The 21,156-nt window shown below is 52.7% G+C and overlaps 1 protein-coding gene across 1 annotated transcript in view; it reads left to right on the top strand.

Moving 5' to 3' along the window:
- pepd (peptidase D) overlaps positions 1-20,434 on the top strand; it is a 180,574-nt gene extending 160,140 nt beyond the window's left edge. The window contains exons 13-15 of the mRNA XM_068049026.1: positions 5,937-6,121; positions 7,864-8,055; positions 19,369-20,434. Of these exons, the coding sequence (XP_067905127.1) occupies positions 5,937-6,121; positions 7,864-8,055; positions 19,369-19,518 (527 nt within the window). The 3' untranslated portion in view covers positions 19,519-20,434. The remainder of the gene's footprint in view (positions 1-5,936; positions 6,122-7,863; positions 8,056-19,368) is intronic.
- Positions 20,435-21,156: the final 722 nt, after the last annotated feature.

Below are 21,156 nucleotides of genomic sequence, written 5' to 3'. Positions count from 1 at the left end.
CTCCCCCCTCTCTCTCCACCTCCCCCCTCTCTCTCCACCTCCCCCCTCTCTCTCCACCTCCCCCCTCTCTCTCCACCTCCCCCCTCTCTCTCCACCTCCCCCCTCTCTCTCCACCTCCCCCCTCTCTCTCCACCTCCCCCCTCTCTCTCCACCTCCCCCCTCTCTCTCCACCTCCCCCCTCTCTCTCCACCTCCCCCCTCTCTCTCCACCTCCCCCCTCTCTCTCCACCTCCCCCCTCTCTCTCCACCTCCCCCCTCTCTCTCCACCTCCCCCCTCTCTCTCCACCTCCCCCCTCTCTCTCCACCTCCCCCCTCTCTCTCCACCTCCCCCCTCTCTCTCCACCTCCCCCCTCTCTCTCCACCTCCCCCCTCTCTCTCCACCTCCCTCCTACCCCCCCTCCACCTCCCTCCTACCCCCCCTCCACCTCCCTCCTACCCCCCCTCCACCTCCCTCCTACCCCCCCTCCACCTCCCTCCTACCCCTCTCTCTCCACCTCCCTCCTACCCCCTCTCCACCTCCCTCCTACCCCCTCTCCACCTCCCTCCTACCCCCTCTCCACCTCCCTCCTACCCCCTCTCCACCTCCCTCCTACCCCCTCTCCACCTCCCTCCTACCCCCCTCCCCTCTCTCTCCACCTCCCTCCTGCCCCCCCTCCCTCTCCTGCCCCCCCTCCCTCTCCTGCCCCCCCTCCCTCTCTCTGCCTCCCTCTTCTGAATGTGCTGAAATTGTGGTTTGAATCCACCCCCTCAGCCCGGAGGCCAGTTGGGTTGTTCGTCTGGCCAGTTGTGTACTGGGATCTGCTGAGTGTCAAGGACAGGTTACTGGCCACAGACACACAGTCAGCAATTGGTGAGCAGCACCATACGCACTTACTCTGCAGAAAGGCAGTGATCTTTATGTACCTAACCCTTGGCCGGGGAATGTGCCAGTTATAATTTAACCATTGCCCGCCAATAAACTGCGGACAAGGTCAGATGGCCATATAAGCTGTAAGCAGGGCGGCCGATAAAGCTGGTTACTGTGTAACTGAACCACTTATCGTTCTCCAGCGGGATCAAGGCATTGTCACCTCACATAATCCAGAGAGCGAGAGGAAGCTTGGAGTTTAAAAACGTGTACACAACTTTAAATAAAATGCTCTGCCTCCCCCAACCCCAGGTTTAATGATGCAGGGCCCTTTATCGACAAGCGAGAGGCAAGCTCACCTTATCGATATTCTGGCTAGACCTCCCCTCCTCCCCAAAGGCCACCTCTGTAATGGGTATGTTCAGTAAGTTTAAATGCCAGAAATGTCATTAGACACAACGCTCCCATCCTTATTGAATTCTGAAACTGAGGTGAAAGGCCAAGCTCAAATTCCAGGAATTATGAAAGGAGTTGAGATAACGGAATAACCTACATGGGTTATATGCACATCTGAATGAAACAACTTGCATTTATATAGTGCCTTTCACAACCTCAGGCTATCCCAAAGGTCTTTACAGCCAAATGGGTTTTTTGAAGTGTAATCACTGCTGGAAGTGTAGGAAATATGGCACAGCAAGCTCCCACAAACTCTACTGTTAAAATGACGTGATAATTTATGTTAGTGATGTTAGTTGAGGGATAAATATTGTCCAGGACACCTGGGAAAAATCCCCCATGGGATCTTTTGCCCCCATTCAAAAGGACAAATGGGGTTGAACACTCATCCGGAAGACAGCCTCTCTGACAGTGCAGCACTCCCTCAGTAATGCCCCTCCAACAATATTCCAGGCCTCAGCATTGACCCTCCGACAGCGCGGCGTTCCCTCAGAACTGACCCTCCAACAGCGCGGCGCTCCCTCTCTGCTGACCCTCCGCTAGCGCGGTGCTCCCTGTGCACTGACCCTCCGCTAGCGCGGCACTCCCTCAACGCTGACCCTCCGACAGGGAGCGCTCCCTCAGCCCTGACCCTCCGACAGGGCGCACTCCCTCAGCACTGGAGTGTCAGCCTGGATTAGGAGTGAGTCTGTAGCATCTATGTAAATCTTTGTAATCTCCCTGTGGGAATCACTGAACAGGAGGCCATGGCTCAGAGGTAGCACGTGCTTCATGTCTGAGCATGGGGTAGGGGGGCTCGGTTTAATCATAAACACAAGGGGCCAAACAGGTACTAGTCAGGGTAGGCATTCCTGTGCGACTCAAGCTCCTTGATGAGTTTGTCCAGGGAGTTCTTGAGGCCTGGAACACACTAGGTTTGATCTGCCAGTCTGGAGTGAGTTATCTGATCTCACTCTGAGTGAGGGTGGGACAAGTAGCTGTGGGTTAGTGAGGGGATTTATGTTCATCAGACTCCAGTATGTTTCATTGCAGCTGAAGACAAGATTGAGGTCATGTATGACACTCAATGACATCGGAATGTCTAAATTGCTGGACGAATCGGGTCCATCTCGTTTAACTACTATCTTGGTAGTCACATGATACAATTATAATGGGGTTGTTGACTAATCAGAGTGATCAATCTCTATCAATTAATCTATAATAGACCCAAACCTGAGGTGAGGAAACTGCCACTGGTGGGGAGCTGGGGGGAACCATAGACCCAAAGTTACCTGTTCCACCCAAGCATGTTACAGTCACTGCAGGTCATGTCTCAAAATCCTCACATACTGGATCACAAAATCTTATTTGCTGAAAGAAATCTCCTGTTTCATTTGAATGAATCAATTCTATCTGTTTGCACTGTCTTCCGAGGGAGCCTGTTCCATAGATTTACTCTCCCTTCCATTCCTGTCACACTCATTTTCTTCTTACACGCGTTCCATTATTCCCTCCCTCTGCCCTGTTTCTGCTTGGTTATCAGGTATACAGGGTGGTGATTCAATCTTTAATTCTCCTTCATGCTGGGCTGGGGGTTGTAATGTTTCAGACAATGGCCAAAGCAGGGATTGATTGGAAGAGTCAGTTACTAGGGGACATAGGTTTATGGTGAGAGGGGCAAAGTTTAGAGGGGATGTGTGAGGCAAGTTCTTTACACAGAGGGTGGTGAGTGCCTGGAACTTGCTGCCGGGGGAGGTGGTGGAAGCAGGTACGATAGCGACGTTTAAGAGGCATCTTGACAAATACATGAATAGAGGGATACGGTCCCCGGAAGTGCAGAAGGTTTTAGTTTAGACAGGCATCAAGATCGGCGCAGGCTTGGAGGGCCGAATGGCCTGTTCCTGTGCTGTACTGTTCTTTGTTCTTTGAGTGAAAGGATACTAATACAAAAGCAAAATACTGCAAATGTTGGAAATCTGAAATAAAAACAAAAATTGCTGGAAATGTTCAGGTCTGACAGTTCTGATGAAAGGTCATGGACTTGTTTGACCTGACAAGGATTTCCAGCATTTACTGTTTTTATTATTGAGCAAAAGGGTCCATGCTCCATCCAGCCAATAAGCTCCTTACACCATGACACCGTGTTACTGGACTTAACGCAGTGTTCAAAAACAAAGCTGCTCAAAGAATAAAGGCAAAAGTTACAAATAGATAGCGAAAAGCAAATTGGGATCAGGCAGTGTGATCCTGGAACAGAAGTAGTTTCCTCTCTGTGCCTGTCTGTCTCTACAGGTGACTGACATTGATAGTGAAGTAAAACCAAGTCTCCAGTGCACTGCCAAAGTATCCAGAAACGCTGGTACCATAAAACTCATAATACAAGCCCCACCTGCCTGGGTTCATATGTGAGCTGTACTGAGAATCCAACTACCGTTTTTAACAACATCTTGTGCAGCCCTTGAAAAGTTGCACTAGATTTTCAATGTATACAGTTTTAAAAATATAAAAAAGTCTTGGTATTTCTCATTAACATCTCAAAACATTGAATTCTTTGAATTTTAGTCACTGTTGTCTGGGCAGGTACAATGGGGAATTTGCACACCGGGATATCCCATAACCAGTAATGAGATGAATGACTAGCCAGTCTGTTTTTGGGTGTTGGTTGAGAGAGGACTAGTGGTGCAGGATGCTGGGGAGCGCTCCCTTCTCTGAAAAGCAGGAGAGATGTTCCAGCATTCATCTGAACAATGCACTCAGTAAACTTGGGATTGGTTTTGCAGCCGGGGTTGTGAAAGTTGCTGATTTTCTGTTCCTATGATCCGGTGTCCGATACCAGGCTGAGATCTGGGACTCTGAAATCAGGAGTTCATCCAACCGCTGTACCCAATCTTCAGAATGGAATGCGATGGTGCTGCAATACCAGTCTGCCCTCCAGATGTCTCTAATGTGCTGTTTAAATACAACAGGATAGTGCCTGCTCAAAGTGTCAGGGACATCTAGCTGCACCAATTTATTTCTGGGTGTTTTGTATGATTTTTTAAATTCGTTTTGTGGGATGTGGGCGTCACTGGCCAGGCCAGCATTTACTGCCCATCCCTAATTGCCCTTGAGAAGGTGGTAGTGAGCTGCCTTCCTGATCCGCTACAGTCCATGTTGGGTAGGTACACCCACAGTGCATCACACACCTTGGACACTTCGGCTACCTCAGATATATAAAAACATCAGAACTAGGTGCTGGAGAAGGCCATTCAGCCCCTTGAACCTGCTCCATTGTTCAACCAGATCATAGCTGATCTACCTCAACACCACCTTTTCGCCCCATCACCATATCCCTTAATTCCCTTAGTACCCAAAAATCTATCGATCTCAGTGTTAAATATTCTCAACGGCTGAACAGCCACAGCTCCCTGCAGTAGAGAATTCCACAGATTCACACCCTCCTCCTCTCTATCCTAAATGGCCGAACCCCTTATCCTGAGTCTGTGTCCCCATTGTTCTAGATTCCCCAGCTAGGGGAAACATATATCCTGTTAAACCCCTTAATTTCAATTAGATTACCTCTCCTACTTCTACAATCAGCATCACTCAACAGGCTCCTCTAAAAACAATCATACTCTGCAGGCAGTCTCAGCCTTAGTGAGAGATTCGAGAGTATATTTTCCAGGTTTGGTTGTGCTGCCAGCTATGGGCCTCTGTGTGAACTGATGTGGGAATAGGGTGTCCGGGACCACTGCCTGTTCAGCTTCCAAATCACTGGTGTAAATTATCCCATTCTGGGATTCCTGTTGTCTTGCTCTGATCGATGACCTGCTGAAGGAGCGGGTAGAATGAGGATTGAAATTAAGAAATGCACAGCATCTGAAAAGAGAGGCTTTCAGGCTGGGTGGGGCTTCACCAGGGTCCAGAGGGAGGATCTCTGTCTGCACCTTCCTTTCTCATTCGGGGGCTGATGTGAGTAGTTTTTTTCTCCTGGATTACCAACTCCCAGATCTTTCTTAGCCTGGTTTTATAATTCAGTTTGCTCGTTTACTGATGTTAGCACTGCTGCCCGGGGATTGTACTCCAGATTGAACTGCCCATGTCACTGAATATTTACATTATTGACTTAGATGTTTCTGTATCCTGGCACTGTACACACCACAACCTCTCTCTCATTGTTATCAGGCACTCTCCTTATTGGGCAGTGGTGGGGGGTTGAGATGAGGGATGGGTTGGCATGGGGGGCTGTGTGGGGGGTTCGGCTTGGGTTGCAGGGGTGGAATTGTGAGTTTTAGATGTGTTTTAGAAATGTCATTGGGCCCTGGAGTTTTCTTCAAACCATCCCACTCCCCCCTTTCTCCCCTCCTTCTCCCCGTCCTTGCTTTCTCCCCCCTCCCCCCACCACTCCAGGTGTTCAGTTCCTACCCTTAAAGAAAACAATCCCATTGGACAATTGAGTCTGAAAGGTGTAGGAGATGGAGGGTGTGGGAGGGTTAACGGAACGGGGGGTGGTGAGGGCAGTGGAATTGGAGGGCATGAGGGGTGACGGTGAGGTGAGGGAAGGGAAGAATTGTGTCAGTGAAGATTTTGCCACTTACTGTAGGCTCAGCAAAAGATTTATTTCATGCATTTTTGTTGGAATTCCTGACATGTCTCCTGGTTTGTGCTTGAACAAGGGGTTGCCTGGCCTGACATGCATCGTCTCGCTGAGAGAGTACAGCTGCAGGAGCTGACAAGGATTGGCATTCTGAAAGGCAATGTCGAGGACATGATGAAGGTCTATTTGGGAGCAATATTCATGCCTCACGGTCTGGGTCATCTGCTGGGATGTGATGTGCATGATGTTGGCGGGTACCCAGAGGTCAGTCCTGGTTTGTTTCTTTCAATCTCATGGAGCCTCGTTTTAAAATGGGGAAAGAATCCAGCTTTAACTCTCTCTCCCAGCCTCTGCTCTCAGAAAGAAACCATCTCACTCCTCCTCACTCCCCCTCACTCCCCATCTCTCTGGAAGGCACTGAATCTGGCTGCTTGCCCGCTGGTGCCTCTGCTAAGTGATCATCCTTTGTGAGCCAAAACGGTGAGTGCTGGTGAGCTGTTTGACCACAGTGTGCATCACACCTGAGCCCAAATCTTGTCTGTACACCAGCAGTGGTCTTTAAATGGTGAGCAGGAGCATTGGCTGATTGTCCTCACAATGTGGACAAGAGTAGATCTCAGCTCTGCTAAATCAGGTTGGACAGAAAGTAAAGAAAGACTTGCATTTCAAGAGTTTCACAGCCAGTGACGTACTGTTTGAAGTGGAGTCAGTGTTGTAGTGTAGGAAACTTGGCATCCAGTTTGAGACAGCAAGATCCCACAGTGAGAGAAATACCCAGATCACCTGGATTCACTGCTGTTGGTTGCGGGTAAATTATTGACCTGGTTCAAATGGAGCCATAGAATCTTCTCTCTCTCCTTACCGTCCGTCCCGCGCTCACACACACCCTCTCACTCCCTCTGTCCCTTCTGCCCCCTCTCGTCCCTGTCCTGTCCATCCACCTCTCCCTCCCCTTCTCACACCTGCCCCCTCTCTCCTGACCACTTCCCAACACCTCCCCATTCTCTCCCACAGACCTCTTTCTCTCCCCCCTCCACCCCCCACATTCCCGCACCCTCTCCCTCCCCGCCCACCCCCCTCCCATCCGTGCCTCCCTCTCCGCACTGTCCTCTCTCTTTCCCTCCCTAGTCTGTAAATCACTTGCACTCTCCGTGACTCCCATGTGAATGAAGGGATCAGGGTGTCAGTAATTCATAAATCTCAGATAATCAGCAGCGTTAGATCTCATTTTTAAACTTTAGTTCCAGCTGATTAAATGCCAAGTTACAGACAAATCCTTCCCAGTTCATAAATTATAATAGGATTAATTTTGGCAGTTGCAGTTTAGCATTGAGGAATTTTCCGGTGGACTAGCCCTCTGGAGTTTCAGTGGGTCGTGTGTATTTGTAAATTTATTTTATGTAAATCCTCAACCACAAGCTGAGTATTTACATCAATCCAGTGAGGTCAGGATTCCCCCCCCACCGGGATAGCAAGGGTATTGGGGCAGCGGGGGTTGTAATGAGGCAGAGTAGTTTTAGAGATACAGCACTGAAACAGGCCCTTTGGCCCACCGAGTCTGTGCCGACCATCAACCACCCATTTATACTAATCCTAGACTAATTCCATATTCCTACCACATCCCCACCTGTCCCTATATTTCCCTACCACCTACCTATACTAGGGGCAATTTCTAATGGCCAATTTACCTATCAAACTGCAAGTCTTTGGCTTGTGGGAGGAAACCGGAGCACCCGGAGGAAACCCACACAGACACATGGAGAACTTGCAAACTCCACACAGGCAGTACCCAGAATTGAACCCGGGTCGCTGGAGCTGTGAGGCTGCGGTGCTAACCACTGCACCACTGTGGCGCCCTTAGTAGTGGTGCAGTGAGGGGGGGGGTTTAATGTGGGGGTGTAATGGGGCAGTGGGGGTGTAATGGGGCATTTCCCGCTCCAGTGTTGCTCCACTGATCTCTGTGACTTTGCCAGCTCCTCGATTGCTGACCGTTGGGTGTGTTCCAGGGTGTGGACCGTATTGATGAGCCGGGCTTGCGCAGCCTTCGCACAAGCCGGAACCTCCTGCAGGGGATGGTACTCACCATCGAGCCAGGGATCTACTTCATTGACCATGTCTTGGACCAAGCACTCGCAGACCCAGCCCAGGCCTGTTTCATCAATAAGGATGTCCTGGCCCGATTCCGAGGCTTTGGTGGGGTGAGTACTCATTAATGGTTGGTGGCCATGGAATCACACAGCACAGAAGGAAGCCGTTCGTCCCATCGTGCCTGTGCTATAGTTACACCAAAGTCTTTATTTCAAAAAGAAAGTATATCATATTTGTCACCTTACCTTTCATTCCGAGAAAAGGGCTGAATATATTTTCTTCATGATAGAGACAGTGTAGAGGGAGCTTTACTCTGTATCTAACCCCGTTTTTTTTTTTTTCTTTTTTATGTCGAGGGGGCCTTTATTCCTCAGGCCCCCTTTATATAAATACTTATATTTTTAAAATAACTTTATTAAAACCAGATAAATAAACAAAAACTCAAATTAAAATGCCATTCTCGGCGTCGACGATGCACTCCAGTCCCTGCGGTGCCCACCGGTCGCGGAAGGCCTCAAGCATACCGGCGGACACCGCATGCTCCTTTTCCAGGGACACCCGGGCGCGAACGTAACCGCGGAAGAGGGGCAGGCAATCGGGGAGGACGGACCCCCCGACGGCCTGCAACCTGGACCTGTGAATTGCCACCTTGGTCAGGCCCAGGAGCAGACCGACGAGGAGATCCTCCTCCCGGCCCAAGCCCCTCCGCACCGGGTGCCCAAAGATCAGGAGCGTGGGACTGAAGTGCAGCCAGAATTTGAGGAGCAGCCCCTTCAGATACTCAAAGAGGGGCTGCAACCTCGCACACTCCGTATAAATGTGGAACACGGACTCGTCCAGGCCGCAGAAAGTACAGGTGGCCTGGGAGTCCGTGAACCTACTTAAAAGCCTATTGCACGGGACTGCTCTGTGCAGCACCCTCCACCCCAGGTCCCCGATGTAAAGGGGGAAGACTCCCGCGTAGAGAGACCTCCATCGGGGTTTCCCCTCGCCGCCAGATGGCAACGCGGACCGCCAGGGCGTGTCCGGCCGGCTGACGAGGGCGAGGAAGTGGAGAGTGTGCAGGAGCAGCCCGTACAGGAAACCCCTCCGCGCCGATTGGAATGGCACGGAGGGCATTTCCGAGAGGCGGCTCGGGTTGTGCGGGACCGGCTCCCGAGGAGGGTTTCGGGGCCTGGGTCCGATGAGCAGTTCCGGCCGAGCGGAGGTCAGCTCGGCCGGGATCGCTCCGCACTCCCGAGCCCCCTCGCCACCCGCAGTGAGGGACGTCCCGGGGGTTTCGGCTACTCCTCCGCCCGCCGGACCGTCCCTGGAGTCGGCCGCCCGGACAGCCGAGGCGCGCTCCTCCGCTGGCAGGGGAGCGCCTTGACTGGAGGCGACCATGTTCCAGACTCGGAAAAGATCCCGGTAAAAGACAGGCAACTCCCTCAGAGAGGCGCGGCTAACGGACTCCACCGGGAGCTGCGTGTCGTCTTGAAGGCAGTGACACTGGCGGAAAAAATACGTCGCCAGCGCACACCATCTGGGAGGACGCTTGACGTACATGTATCTCTGCAGGGTCCGAAGGCGGAGAGTCGCAGCCTGGGTGCGGACGCACACCAGCGACTGACCGCCCTCCTCGATCGGGAGACTCAGGACCGCGGCAGAGACCCAGTGTTTCCTCTTGCCCCAGAAGAAATCGACGTGTTTCTTCTGGATCTTGGTGGCAAATACAGGGGGCGGGGCCAAAGTGACCAACCGGTACCACAGCATGGAGGCTACCAGTTGGTTTATGACCAGCGCTCGGCCCCTGTTGGAAAGCACTCGGAGCAGTCCTGTCCAGCGCCCCAGCCAAGTGGTGACTTTCACCTCCAAATCCTGCCAGTTTGCCAGCCAGGCTTACTCAGCGGGGCGAAGGTGGACTCCCAGATAGAGGAGGTGCGTGGTGCTCTACGCAAAAGGTGTCATCTCCGGCAGGGAGTCCACCCGCCACTGACCCACCAGGAGTCCGGAACATTTCTCCCAATTGATCCTTGCGGAGGACGCGGCAGAAAAGGTCTGCTGGCAGTCGCGCATCCTCCACAATTCAACGGGATCTGTGACCGCGAGGAGCACGTCGCCGGCGTAAGCCGAGAGGATGACCCGCATGGCCGGCTCACGCAGAGCCAATCCCGTCAACCTCCTGCGAAGCAGGCACAGGAAGGGCTCCACGCAGATGGTGTACATTCGGCCGGACATGGGGCATCCCTGACGCACTCCTCTCCCAAAGCGAAGGGACGCCGTCAAGGACCCGTTAACCTTGACTAGACAATCTGCGGCGGCGTATAAAAGTCGGACCTGGGCCACAAAATGCGGCCCGAATCCGAAAGAGTCCCGAAAAGGTATTCGTGATCCACCCTGTCGAACGCCTTCTCCTGATCGAGGGAGAGAAAGGCGACCGACTGACCAGTCCTTTGGGAAAGATGGATCAGGTCCCGGGCCAGGTGAATGTTGTCCTGGATGAACCGGCCCGGGGCCGTGTAGGACTGGTCGGGGTGGATCATGTGGGCCAGCATGGAGCCCAGGCGAGTAGACATAGCCCGGGCAAAGATCTTATAATCCGTGCTGAGGAGGGAGACCGGGCGCCAGTTTTTAAGCAGGTGGAGATTGCCCCTCTTCGGCAGCAGGACGATGACCGCCCTGCGCCACGAGAGGGGCATCTCCCCGGTCGCCAGGCTTTCTCCCAGGACCCGCGCGTAATCATCCCCCAGGACGTCCCAGAACGCCCTGAGGAACTCCAAGGTTAGCCTGTCCAGCCCTGGGGATTTGCCCCTCGAGAGCTGGTGGAGGGTGCCGGTCAGGTCCGCCAATGTCGGCGGAGCCTCCAACCTTTCGGCGCCCTCCGGGCTGACCTGCGCAGGTCCTCCCACAAAACTCTGCGTGCATCCTCGCTGGACGGATCCGAGAGAACAACGCACTAATAAGCACGGACCAGGAGGCCCATTCCCTCCGGATCCGTGATGGAGGATCCGTCGTCAGCCAGCAGCTCAACGAGCTGCTTACGGACCCCCCGCCATTTTTCCAGCGAGTAGAAGAAGGGTGAGGCGCGGTCCAAATCTTCCAGGATCTGGATCCGCGACCTCACGTATGCGCCTCAGGACCCTATAAGCAGCAGGTCCCTCAGTGCGCCCTTCTCTTTATACGCCTGCCACAGGGCCGAGTCCGCAACAGCATGACCGAGACCGGACTCCAAGTCGAGCACCTCCCTCTCTAGGCACCCGATCTCGGCTTCCTGCCTCTTGGTTGACCCCTTCGCGTACTCCTGACAGAAGACGCGGATGTGAGTCTTGCCCACATCCCACCATAGCCTCAAGGAGGGGAAGCCCCCCTGCTTCCTTCTCCAGTCGGCCCGGAATCGCTTGTCCTCCAGCAGCCGGTTGTTAAAGTGCCAGTACGCGGACCCCGCCCGCGTGTGGAGCGGAATGAACTCCGCCCACACCAGGTGGTGGTCCGAGCACGGCACCAGCCGCATGGAGGCTGCCTAGACGCGGGAGACGTACGCCTGCGAAAAGTAGAGGCGGTCGATTCGGGTCCCCCCTCCTCCAGACCTCCATGTGAAGGTGTTGGAGTCGGGATGGAGATTCCGCCTGACGTCCACCAAGTTAAGGGAGCTGATCAGTCCCCTCAACTTCTCCACTGGCGCTTGGCCGCGCTGGGGACCGGAGCGATCCCCCACCTCGAGGGTACAGTTAAAATCCACCCCGAGGTTGATGCACTCGCCGCTATCGATGGAGCTCAAGAGAGCGGACACTTCTTCAAAGAAGCGCGCTTGCAACGCGCTGGGCCTGGGCGCGTACACGTTCACAAAGTGGAGCGGCACGCTACCCAGGCGAACTGCGAGGTGGAGCAAGGGGCCCGGCACTAGCTCCTTGACCCCCAAGATCTCCGGCTGAAAAGTCGGGGCCAACAAGATAGCCACCCCACTGGAAATAGCGGTGAGGTGACTCATGTAGACCCCACCCTGCCACTCCAGGAGCCAGGTGGCTTCGTCTCCCGGAACGGTGTGAGTTTCCTGCAGAAAGCTCACCGCGTATCTCCCTTCCCTGAGGACTGAGGGATTGTGAAATCTGCAGTGAGACCCCCTGCTGCCGTTGATGTTGAGGCTGGCTATAGTTATCTTCTTGTCAAAGGTACTTAAAACCGTCACCAACACCTCACTGTGAGGAGGGAGCGGAAGTGCACCTGGCCCTCCACTCCCCCAGCAACCCATTGAGGAACACATTAAAACGGCGCCTCTCAACCAGTTTCACGCCCGCGCCCTTGCCCGCTTTCTTGAGGGCGACACAGATGGACTGGATGTTCAGCGCCAGACTCGACCAACGGCCGAGGGCCAGCTGAACTTTATTGCGGCAACCCCTGCAAGCCGCGAGGAAATCCTGGAGTTCTGCCTTGGGGATGAGAGGAGACTCGGGAGGCACGAGGGACTCCACCACCTCACTGGTGATGGAATCAAGATCATCCTCCGTGCCCCACACAGAGTACCCATCCTCCTCCAGGTCGTCACCGCCAGCGGCCGACACTCCCACCACACACTGGGGCGGACGTCCCGGCCGCGCCAGCTGGCACCGCCTCCGTCACGATCCCACTCCCACGATCGTTGGCGGAGGAGTCCTCTCTGGGTTCTACTGAAACTGGAGCCTGTGGGCGCCAGCGGTTCAGGACCCCCCTCCACCTCCGTCCCCAGGCCAATGAGCGGTCCAAGGGAGACGGAAGTTCCCGACTCCGGAAATCCAGCCGGTGCCGAGAGAGGAGGCCATTCCCGCTCCGCCAGCACCCACAGGGACAACATTTTCAATTGCAACCGGGTCAGGTGTCTCCTGGTCAGTGGAGGACTCTGGTAGGGAGGGCCGACCCTTTGGGACCCCGCCCCGCCCTCTCCTCCACTCAGGGCACCCGACCCAGTGGCAGAATGAGCGGCGTCTCCAGGCTCCCCCACCGCAGGCAGGGCCCCACTTACTCCTTCAGGGGGGGCCTCCCCCTCTCCTCCATCCTGAGGAATAGGGAGCTCCTGCCCAGATTTTGTAGCTTTGGTGGTGGTGGTAGGGAAAACCTGGGGACCCGAAACAGGAGACAGCTCCCCTCTCCTCAGGACCCTGTGTTACATCGGTGGAGGGGTGCCTTCTCCTCTTTTTCCCCGTTGGGTGCGGAGGCTCAGAGACCTCCATGTCATCAGAGGCCTCCGCCTCCGCACTGTTTTTTTTTTTATTCACCCTGGGCCTGAGCCCAGCCCTGGGGCAAGTGGGCTCCCCGAGATCGGGCTTTGGGCTGAGCTCAGACTCTGGTAGTGTCACGGTGTCCAGGGGATGCGCCTTCCTTCCACTTGGACGGTCACTCCCCTCCCCACCGGAGGCCGTGAAAACCACAGCCTCCGGTACCGACTGAATGGTATCTGGTGGAGGTGTAGGGGTGGGCGGGAGGAGGTGCAGCGGCTCCACCTGGGCTGCCGACGTGGAGTTGGCAGTCGGGAGGTTGGGGCAGTTCTTACGAACATGCCCCACCCCCTTAGACATGGCACCGCACCCCGTCCAAGGTCCAGAAGACGCGGTAGGCCGTCCCCTGGAACTCTACATTGAAATGGCCCTCTGTAACCTCCTCCCGTGCCAGCTGCATGAATAACTGGCGGCGGAAGGAGTACACGTGTCAGAGGCTGTTCTCCCGAAGACCGAGCGGGACTGGGGTGAGCCCCGTCTTTACCTCCCCCAGATGGTGCAGGTGGGGAAGGAGGAGCTCACCAGGAATGAAGGGCGGGACATTGGATAAAATGAGCCTTTGCGCAGTGGCCTCCAGTGATCCACTGGCAGAAAGGTCCCGCCCATGGTGAGCCCCTTGTTCAGAGCCAGGGACACCGCCCGCTCGGTCCTCAGGAAAAACACTGCCTTCCCGTACATTTTAGAGGCTGCAACAATGGCCGAAGGGCCGACAACCTCGGCCATTGCTTTCACACATGCCTCTATAGTCATGTTCGGGTGGACGTAGCTCTTGACCCCATGCTTCGATGTTATTAATGCAAACGGTGACGGGGCAACAGGTGCAGCTACAGCAGCTGCAGCAGCACATGTACAGGAAGGCCCCGCCACCGGCGAAGGAGGGCTTGCCATGGGGTCTAAGAGCCACGTCCACCCCCAAGAAACAAAGCAAATTTACACAATTGAAACAAAACAAACAAACTTTAAACAAAATGGAGTGGGAGTAGAGGAGGATAGGGGTAGGATAGTAAAGGGAAGGATAGGTGACTGAGTGGAGGAAGGGAGAGAAGGATGTTTGTTCCAACTGCCAGTTGGAGCACCTTTATCACAATTAGTCCAAAACTATTTGTAGAATTCCAGTTGGGGGGGGCTTCTTCACCCGGGACGGCTGGAGCCGCCCGGTACTCTCCTCTTCTGCTTTTAACAAGAATGTCTTCACCCGGGCAACTCCAGCTGTCCCAAGCAGGCAGTTGGGGTGGGGAGGGAGCTCCCTGTGTGCAAGCACCAATACAAATACAGGGGCCCCTACTGGATTTGGCAGCCCCACCCAAGTCTTCCAGCCTCTTCTCCCTCCCCCAGATAGTTCAAACTTGGAGTCCTTCAGATGCCCTGACACCCACCTCTCCCAAACAATTGCAGCCTTCCTTGATAGTTTCAATCCACTCTGCATTCACCTCTCTCCAGTTACTGCACTCTCCACTCTGCAATTGCTGCAGCACAGGTGCAGCTGCTCCCCCTGATTGCAGGCAGGAAGTGCTCCAAATTGCCCAGCCAATCCCAGTGCTGTCCCTGTCCTGGGAGTGTTTGATGGGGACAGTGTAGAGGGAGTTTTACTCTGTATCTAACCCCGTACTGTACCTGTCCTGGGAGTGTTTGATGACATCAACCTTTTCAAATATATAGAAGTGTTGTCATGTATATAAACTAAAGGGAGTTGATACCATCTGTGTCTCAAGGACATGTTTTAATTTGTCGGTACTGAGCAGGTCAGTGGGGTGAGGCATGCCCAGACTATTTCTGCTCAGACTGTAGTGCGAGGTCAGGATATAATTACAGCGGCAATCGCGTGGGAGTAACCTCCCCTTTACTGCCTGTTGGATTTACACCTGATCAGATAGGAGGTTTATTGAACACTTGGTGACTGGTTACAGACCTGCTGATAAGATACCACGATATGAAATCAGTGTGAGTGGGTTTTTTTTTTGGAGATAATGTTGAAGAAGGTTGAGGTGTGTAATGAATCACATATTAATTTGGACCTGGCTGCGATGAGTGTTAACAGCAGGAGCAACAGCAAATGGTGTCAGTCACTGGGAGCTGCAGACTTAACCCCTTTCTATCTGTGCCAGTCTCTGAAGCACATTTGTAGATGGAATATTCTGGGGCTGGGGAATCGCAGAGCAACCCAATAAGAGTGTCACAATAATCCATGAGCACTAACCACTTCCCTTACAGCAATGAAGGAGGCCATTCGGCCCACTGTACCTGTGCCAGCTCTTTGAACTATCTGCACAATTAATCCCACCCCCCTGCTCTTTCCCCATAGCCCTGCATATTTTTCCTTTTTCGTTATTTATCTATTCCCTTTTGAAAGTTACTATTGAATCTGCTTCCACTGCCCTTCAGGCAGCGCGTTCCAGATCACAGCTCCTCCCTGTGTAAACAATTGTTTTCTTATGTCGCCTCTGATTCGTTTGTCAATCATCTTTAATCTGTCCTCTGGTTACTCACCCTCCTGTCTCTGGAAAGTTTCTCCTAATTTACTGCATCAAAACCCTTCATTATTTTGAAAACCTCCATTAAATCTCCCCTTAACCTTCTGTGCTCTAATGCGAAAAACGCCAGCTTCTCCAGTCACACCACATCACTGAAGTCCCTCATCCCTGGAACCATTCTAGTAAATCTCCTCCATGCCCTCTCAAAGGCTTGCCATCCTTCCTAAAGTGTGGTTTGCAAAATTGAACACAGTTGTTGCTGAACCAGGGTTTTATAAAGGATCACCATAACTTCTCTGCTTTTGTATTGTTGAAAAAAGAGACATGCTGTCGAAGCTTTACGTCTTGCACTTATCAGGACAGACGCAAGAATGCTAAACTTCAAAGGGAGCAACAATTTATACCACGTGAGAAACGGGTGCTATTAGTTTCCAAGTCAACTCTGGTTGAGGGCATTATGGAGAATGCAGCAGGTACCTATTGTCCCCCATGCTTTTGTTTAATTCAAAAAAGGCTCAAAGCCTGGACATTTTCCTTTTGCTGCAGGGGACAGGTTCCTGTGTATGAATATATGTAGCTTCTAGCAAGCCTAAGTGAGCCACATTGCGAGCCCGACTCATAATCTTAAATTGGTTGTTAGTGTAATTCTTAGCACACTCAGGATTGTTCAGTTAAATGCTGTTCTTTGCTTTTGTACTGTGTGCCTCAATTTATAAAACCAAGGATCCGAAATGCTTTTTAACAGCTTTCTCGATCTGCCCTGCTATTTTTGAAGATTTATGTTTCTTGTATCTTTTAGTGCAGAAAAGGTTCCAGAGGGTAAATATGAAAGTTGCAGGCACTGGCGTGGAGGCAGGAGAGTGAACAAACATATGGATTGTAAGAAGCTTTGGAGAGAACGGATCTTACGAGGGAATGTTCCAGAGAGCAAGGCCGTGATTGGGTGGACAGATGATGAGAGTTGGGGATTAAAGGGTGTGTGAGGAGACTCCGTTGGGAGAGGTTGCAGGCAGGATGGGTGATGCTGTGATGGGATATGCATATGAGGAGCCGGTGAATACGGAGATGAGTTGGTCAGGCTTCGTGTACAATGGGATATTGGATGAGTTTTGAATGAGTTGGAATCTATGGAGTGTGGAGGACGTTGGAGATACCAATAGAAATCACAGAAATTTTCAGCACGGACGAAGGCCATTCAGCCCATTGTATCTGTGCCAGCCTACAAGTAACCATTCAACCTAATCCCACTTTCCAGCTTTGATCTGTAGCCTTGTGGGTTACAGCAATTCAAGTGCATGTCCAAGTGCTAAAATGTTATGAGGGTTTCTGCCTCCAGATCCCCACCACCCTCTGGGTGAAAAATTTCCCTTTGAATCCCCTCTAAATCTATCTCTTACCCTAAATCTATGCCCCCTGGTTAGGGACCCCACAACCAAGGGGCTTTCCTACCCACTCTACCTGGTCCCCCCTCAATTTTATACATTTCAGTGAAATCTCCTCTCCGCCTCCTCTGTTCCAAAGAAAACAACAGTCCTCTAACCAGCTTTTCCTCATAGCTAAAAATCTCCAGTCCTGGCAACATCCTCATAAATCTAATATAAAAGCAAAATACTGCGGATGCTGGAAATCTGAAACAAAAACAAGAAATGCTGGAATCACTCAGCAGGTCTGGCAGCATCTGTGGAAAGAGAAGCAGAGTTAACGTTTCGGGTCAGTGACCCTTCTTCGGAACCTCATAAATCTCCTCTGTACCCTCTCTAGTGCAATTACATCTTTCCTATTGTGTGCTACCAGAACTGCACACAGTAATCCTGCTGTGACCTAACTAGTCTTTAATACAGTTCCTGCATAACCCCTCAGTTTTTATACTCTGTGCCTCGGCTAACAAAGACAAGTATCCTGTATGCCACCTTGACCACTTTATCTACCTGTTCAGCCACCTTCAGGGATCTGTGGAGATGCACTCCAAGTTCCCTCTATACTTACTATCCTACCATTTATTGTGTATTCCTTTGCCTTCTTAGCCTTCTCCAAATGCATTACCACCTCCTTCTTTGGTTTGAACTCCATTTACCCACTTGACTAGTCCATTGATATCTTCCTGCAGTCTCCAGCTTTCTCTGAGATGACAGATGAGTACGCAGGTTTCTCCACAGAAGGGGTGCTAGGTGCAGCAGGGATGGAGATGTGCAATCCTGGTGAATGATCCATTCTGGTTGGGCCACAGCCTGAGTGAGCAACTGGGGAAGGGGGAGAGGATCCAGTGGCTGGAGAAAGGAGTGAGCAGCTGGGGAAGGGGGAGAGGATCCAGTGGCTGGAGAAAGGAGTTTAGAAACAGGCATGAACATGAAGACTTTGTTATCCCCAGTGTTGGGTTCAGGGAGGTTTTGACCATGACGTGCAGCTGGACATCACAGATACACTTGAGGGAAGTGATGGGGTCAGAGAGCTCTGCTTCCCCGGGATATCAAGAGGAATCATGTAGATGAGGAATTACCGTGAGTGAAGGATTCTTCGGGAACCCAAATGAATGGATTGAGGGTGGTCTTGTTGAAGGGGTAGTGATAGTTTTAAGAGGGAGAGAGAGAGATGGTGCAGGACTAAAGTTGGCAGGGAAGGTGGAGATGGCTCTGATACAGCATTGTGTCTAGAAAGGTTGAGCAGGAGGGGGGGGAAGGATGAGGAGCAAAGGTCCCTCCTTCCCCTCCTCACACACCCTCCCTCACTCCTCTCTCTCCTCATGCCATCCCTCTCCTCCCAACCCCTCCTCCCCTCGCCCCTCATCCCTTCAACCTTGCCACTCATTGGTCATCACCACCATCCCTCCAAGGTTCAGTACTGAGGGAGCGCCGTGCTATCGGAGGGGCAGTACTGAGGGAGCGCCACACTGTCGGAGGATCAGTACTGAGGGAGCGCCACACTGTCGGTGGGGCAGTACTGAGGGAGCGCCGCACTGTCGGAGGGGCAGTACTGAGGGAGCGCCGCACTGTCGGAGGGGCAGTACTGAGGGAGCGCCGCACTGTCGGAGGGGCAGTACTGAGGGAGCGCCGCACTGTCGGAGGGGCAGTACTGAGGGAGCGCCGCACTGTCGGAGGGGCAGTACTGAGGGAGCGCCGCACTGTCGGAGGGGCAGTACTGAGGGAGCGCCGCACTGTCGGAGGGGCAGTACTGAGGGAGCGCCGCACTGTCGGAGGGGCAGTACTGAGGGAGCGCCGCACTGTCGGAGGGGCAGTACTGAGGGAGCGCCGCACTGTCGGAGGGGCAGTACTGAGGGAGCGCCGCACTGTCGGAGGGGCAGTACTGAGGGAGCGCCGCACTGTCGGAGGGGCAGTACTGAGGGAGCGCCGCACTGTCGGAGGGGCAGTACTGAGGGAGCGCCGCACTGTCGGAGGGGCAGTACTGAGGGAGCGCCGCACTGTCGGAGGGGCAGTACTGAGGGAGCGCCGCACTGTCGGAGGGGCAGTACTGAGGGAGCGCCGCACTGTCGGAGGGTCAGTGGTTGTGCTATTGGAAGAGCAGAGGTGTTCTCAAAGTGCAGTGACAAATATTTCAGTCCTCTAATACTATTGAAAATAGAATAGGTGGCAATTTATTTAATTACTTGTGGAATCTTTCTCTGCACATAGTGGTTTTTGAGGTTGTCTTGAGTTCAGTCACTCAGCTGCTTTGTGTGGATGAGATTGAGCTCAGGGCTGTTTGCTGATGTTGCCTTCTCCAATCACAGGTGCGTATTGAGGACGATATTGCAGTGACCTCCAGCGGGATGGAATTACTGACCTGTGTACCACGCACCGTCGAGGAGATCGAGGCCTTTATGGCGGAAGGTTCCGGCTCCACCAAGCAGTTTGACCAGCTTTCAGGTCAGACAGCCTGAATCTCTGCTGTCTTGTGGCTGCATTATTCTGCCCTGAATCTGTGTCTGGGTAGCTCCGTGATTAGAATCTCAGACATGAATCAAGCTTTGTGCTCGCAAAGTACACACAAATTATGCTGCAAAAATCTGGTCTTTTGCCGTTGGGGAATGAGCAGCAATCAGTGGGAGCTCCTGACTATGGTGGAGGCAGTGAGGATAAACCTCAGCTCCAGTTAGAGGGAACGGATTCATCAAAAAAACATGAGTGTATACTCGTGCTCAGACATGTACACAGACACGCAGGCACACACACATGTACACAGACATGCAGGCACACACATACCCATACACAAAGAATGGCTGATCTGTATGTGACTGAGTTGTATGTAAATCCAGGACCGGCTTTGGTCTGTGTTATGTTGACACTAGGACCCCAGCTCTCCATTTATTGGGTCTGTCGGCCGTAGGCTGTTCCCGATCTTTGCCTCATAGCCTTGCTAAGGGGAAGCTGTGAGCCCAGGCCCCTCCACTTCTCCATTCATCTTCTCTCCACCCAATGCAACAAGCACCAGCAATCACTTCCTGTGCCTGTAAACCCAGTAACAACATCCTCCGAGGAGTAAATCCTCGTTCAATAACTGTCGTGCTCGTGCCTGAGGATTGTGCGGGGGGAGGGGGTGGGTGTGAGGTGGGGGTGCTGCTGGCTAGAGGGCCCTCTTGATAGATAACTCACTGAGATTGGTGACCTAGCATGGGGAAAGTCAAAGAGACAGGGGGAGCGGGCTGGTCTCGATCAGGTCCACACTCTTGCAAACTAAACATCAGCACAGACAGAAATCTTCTTCTGGGTCTGACAAATGAGGCAGAAATTCTCTTTAAAATGATAATTGCTGTAAATTCTTTTGTATCTTTCTGCAATAAAGCTGCTTTGTTTTCAGCAAGTGTGTTGCTGTGTGTCTGTGTTGGGAGAGGAGGGGGCTGTTCGGAGGTTCAAGTCCTTCACAAGTAACATCACACGGTGGCGAAGTCCAATGGGGTGGGTGGGAGGGAGGGGCTGTTAATTACTGGAAGAGAGTGAAATTCCCAGACTCCACGCCAATCGGTCAGTTTGTAAATCACTTTCACTGGGGCTCAAACAGGACATCACGGAGCTTGGAGGGAGTCTGACCCCTGACCTGCAAACCCCGACCCTCAGGCAGAACCTGGCCTCAAAACAACCTCTTGCATTTATATAGCAACTTTAATGTAGTAAAACATCCCAAAGCGTTATCAATAAAAAAAATGACACTGAGCTACATAAGGAGATATTAGATCACATGATCAAAAGCTTGGTCCGAGGTAGGTTTTGAGCAGTATCTTAAAGGGGAATAGAGAATTCTGGAGATTGGGGCTCAAACAGAGCAAGGCACAGCCGCCAGTGGTGGAGTGATTCAAATCGAGGATGCTCAGGAGGCCAAAATTGGAGGAGTGCAGAGATCTCAGGGTTGTGGGACTGAAGGAAGTTACTGAGATAGGGAGGGCGAGGCCATGAAGGGATTTTAACATTGAGACGTTGCGGGGCCAGGAGCTAATGTAGGTCAGCGAGCACAGGGGGGCTGGGTGAATAGGACTTGGTGTGAGTTAGGACAAGGGTAGCAAAGTTTTGGATAAGTTCAGGTT

Source organism: Heterodontus francisci, chromosome 17 (assembly GCF_036365525.1).
Source record: "Heterodontus francisci isolate sHetFra1 chromosome 17, sHetFra1.hap1, whole genome shotgun sequence".
Lineage (NCBI taxonomy): Eukaryota > Metazoa > Chordata > Chondrichthyes > Heterodontiformes > Heterodontidae > Heterodontus > Heterodontus francisci.
This window is presented reverse-complemented; position numbering and strand designations above follow the sequence as displayed.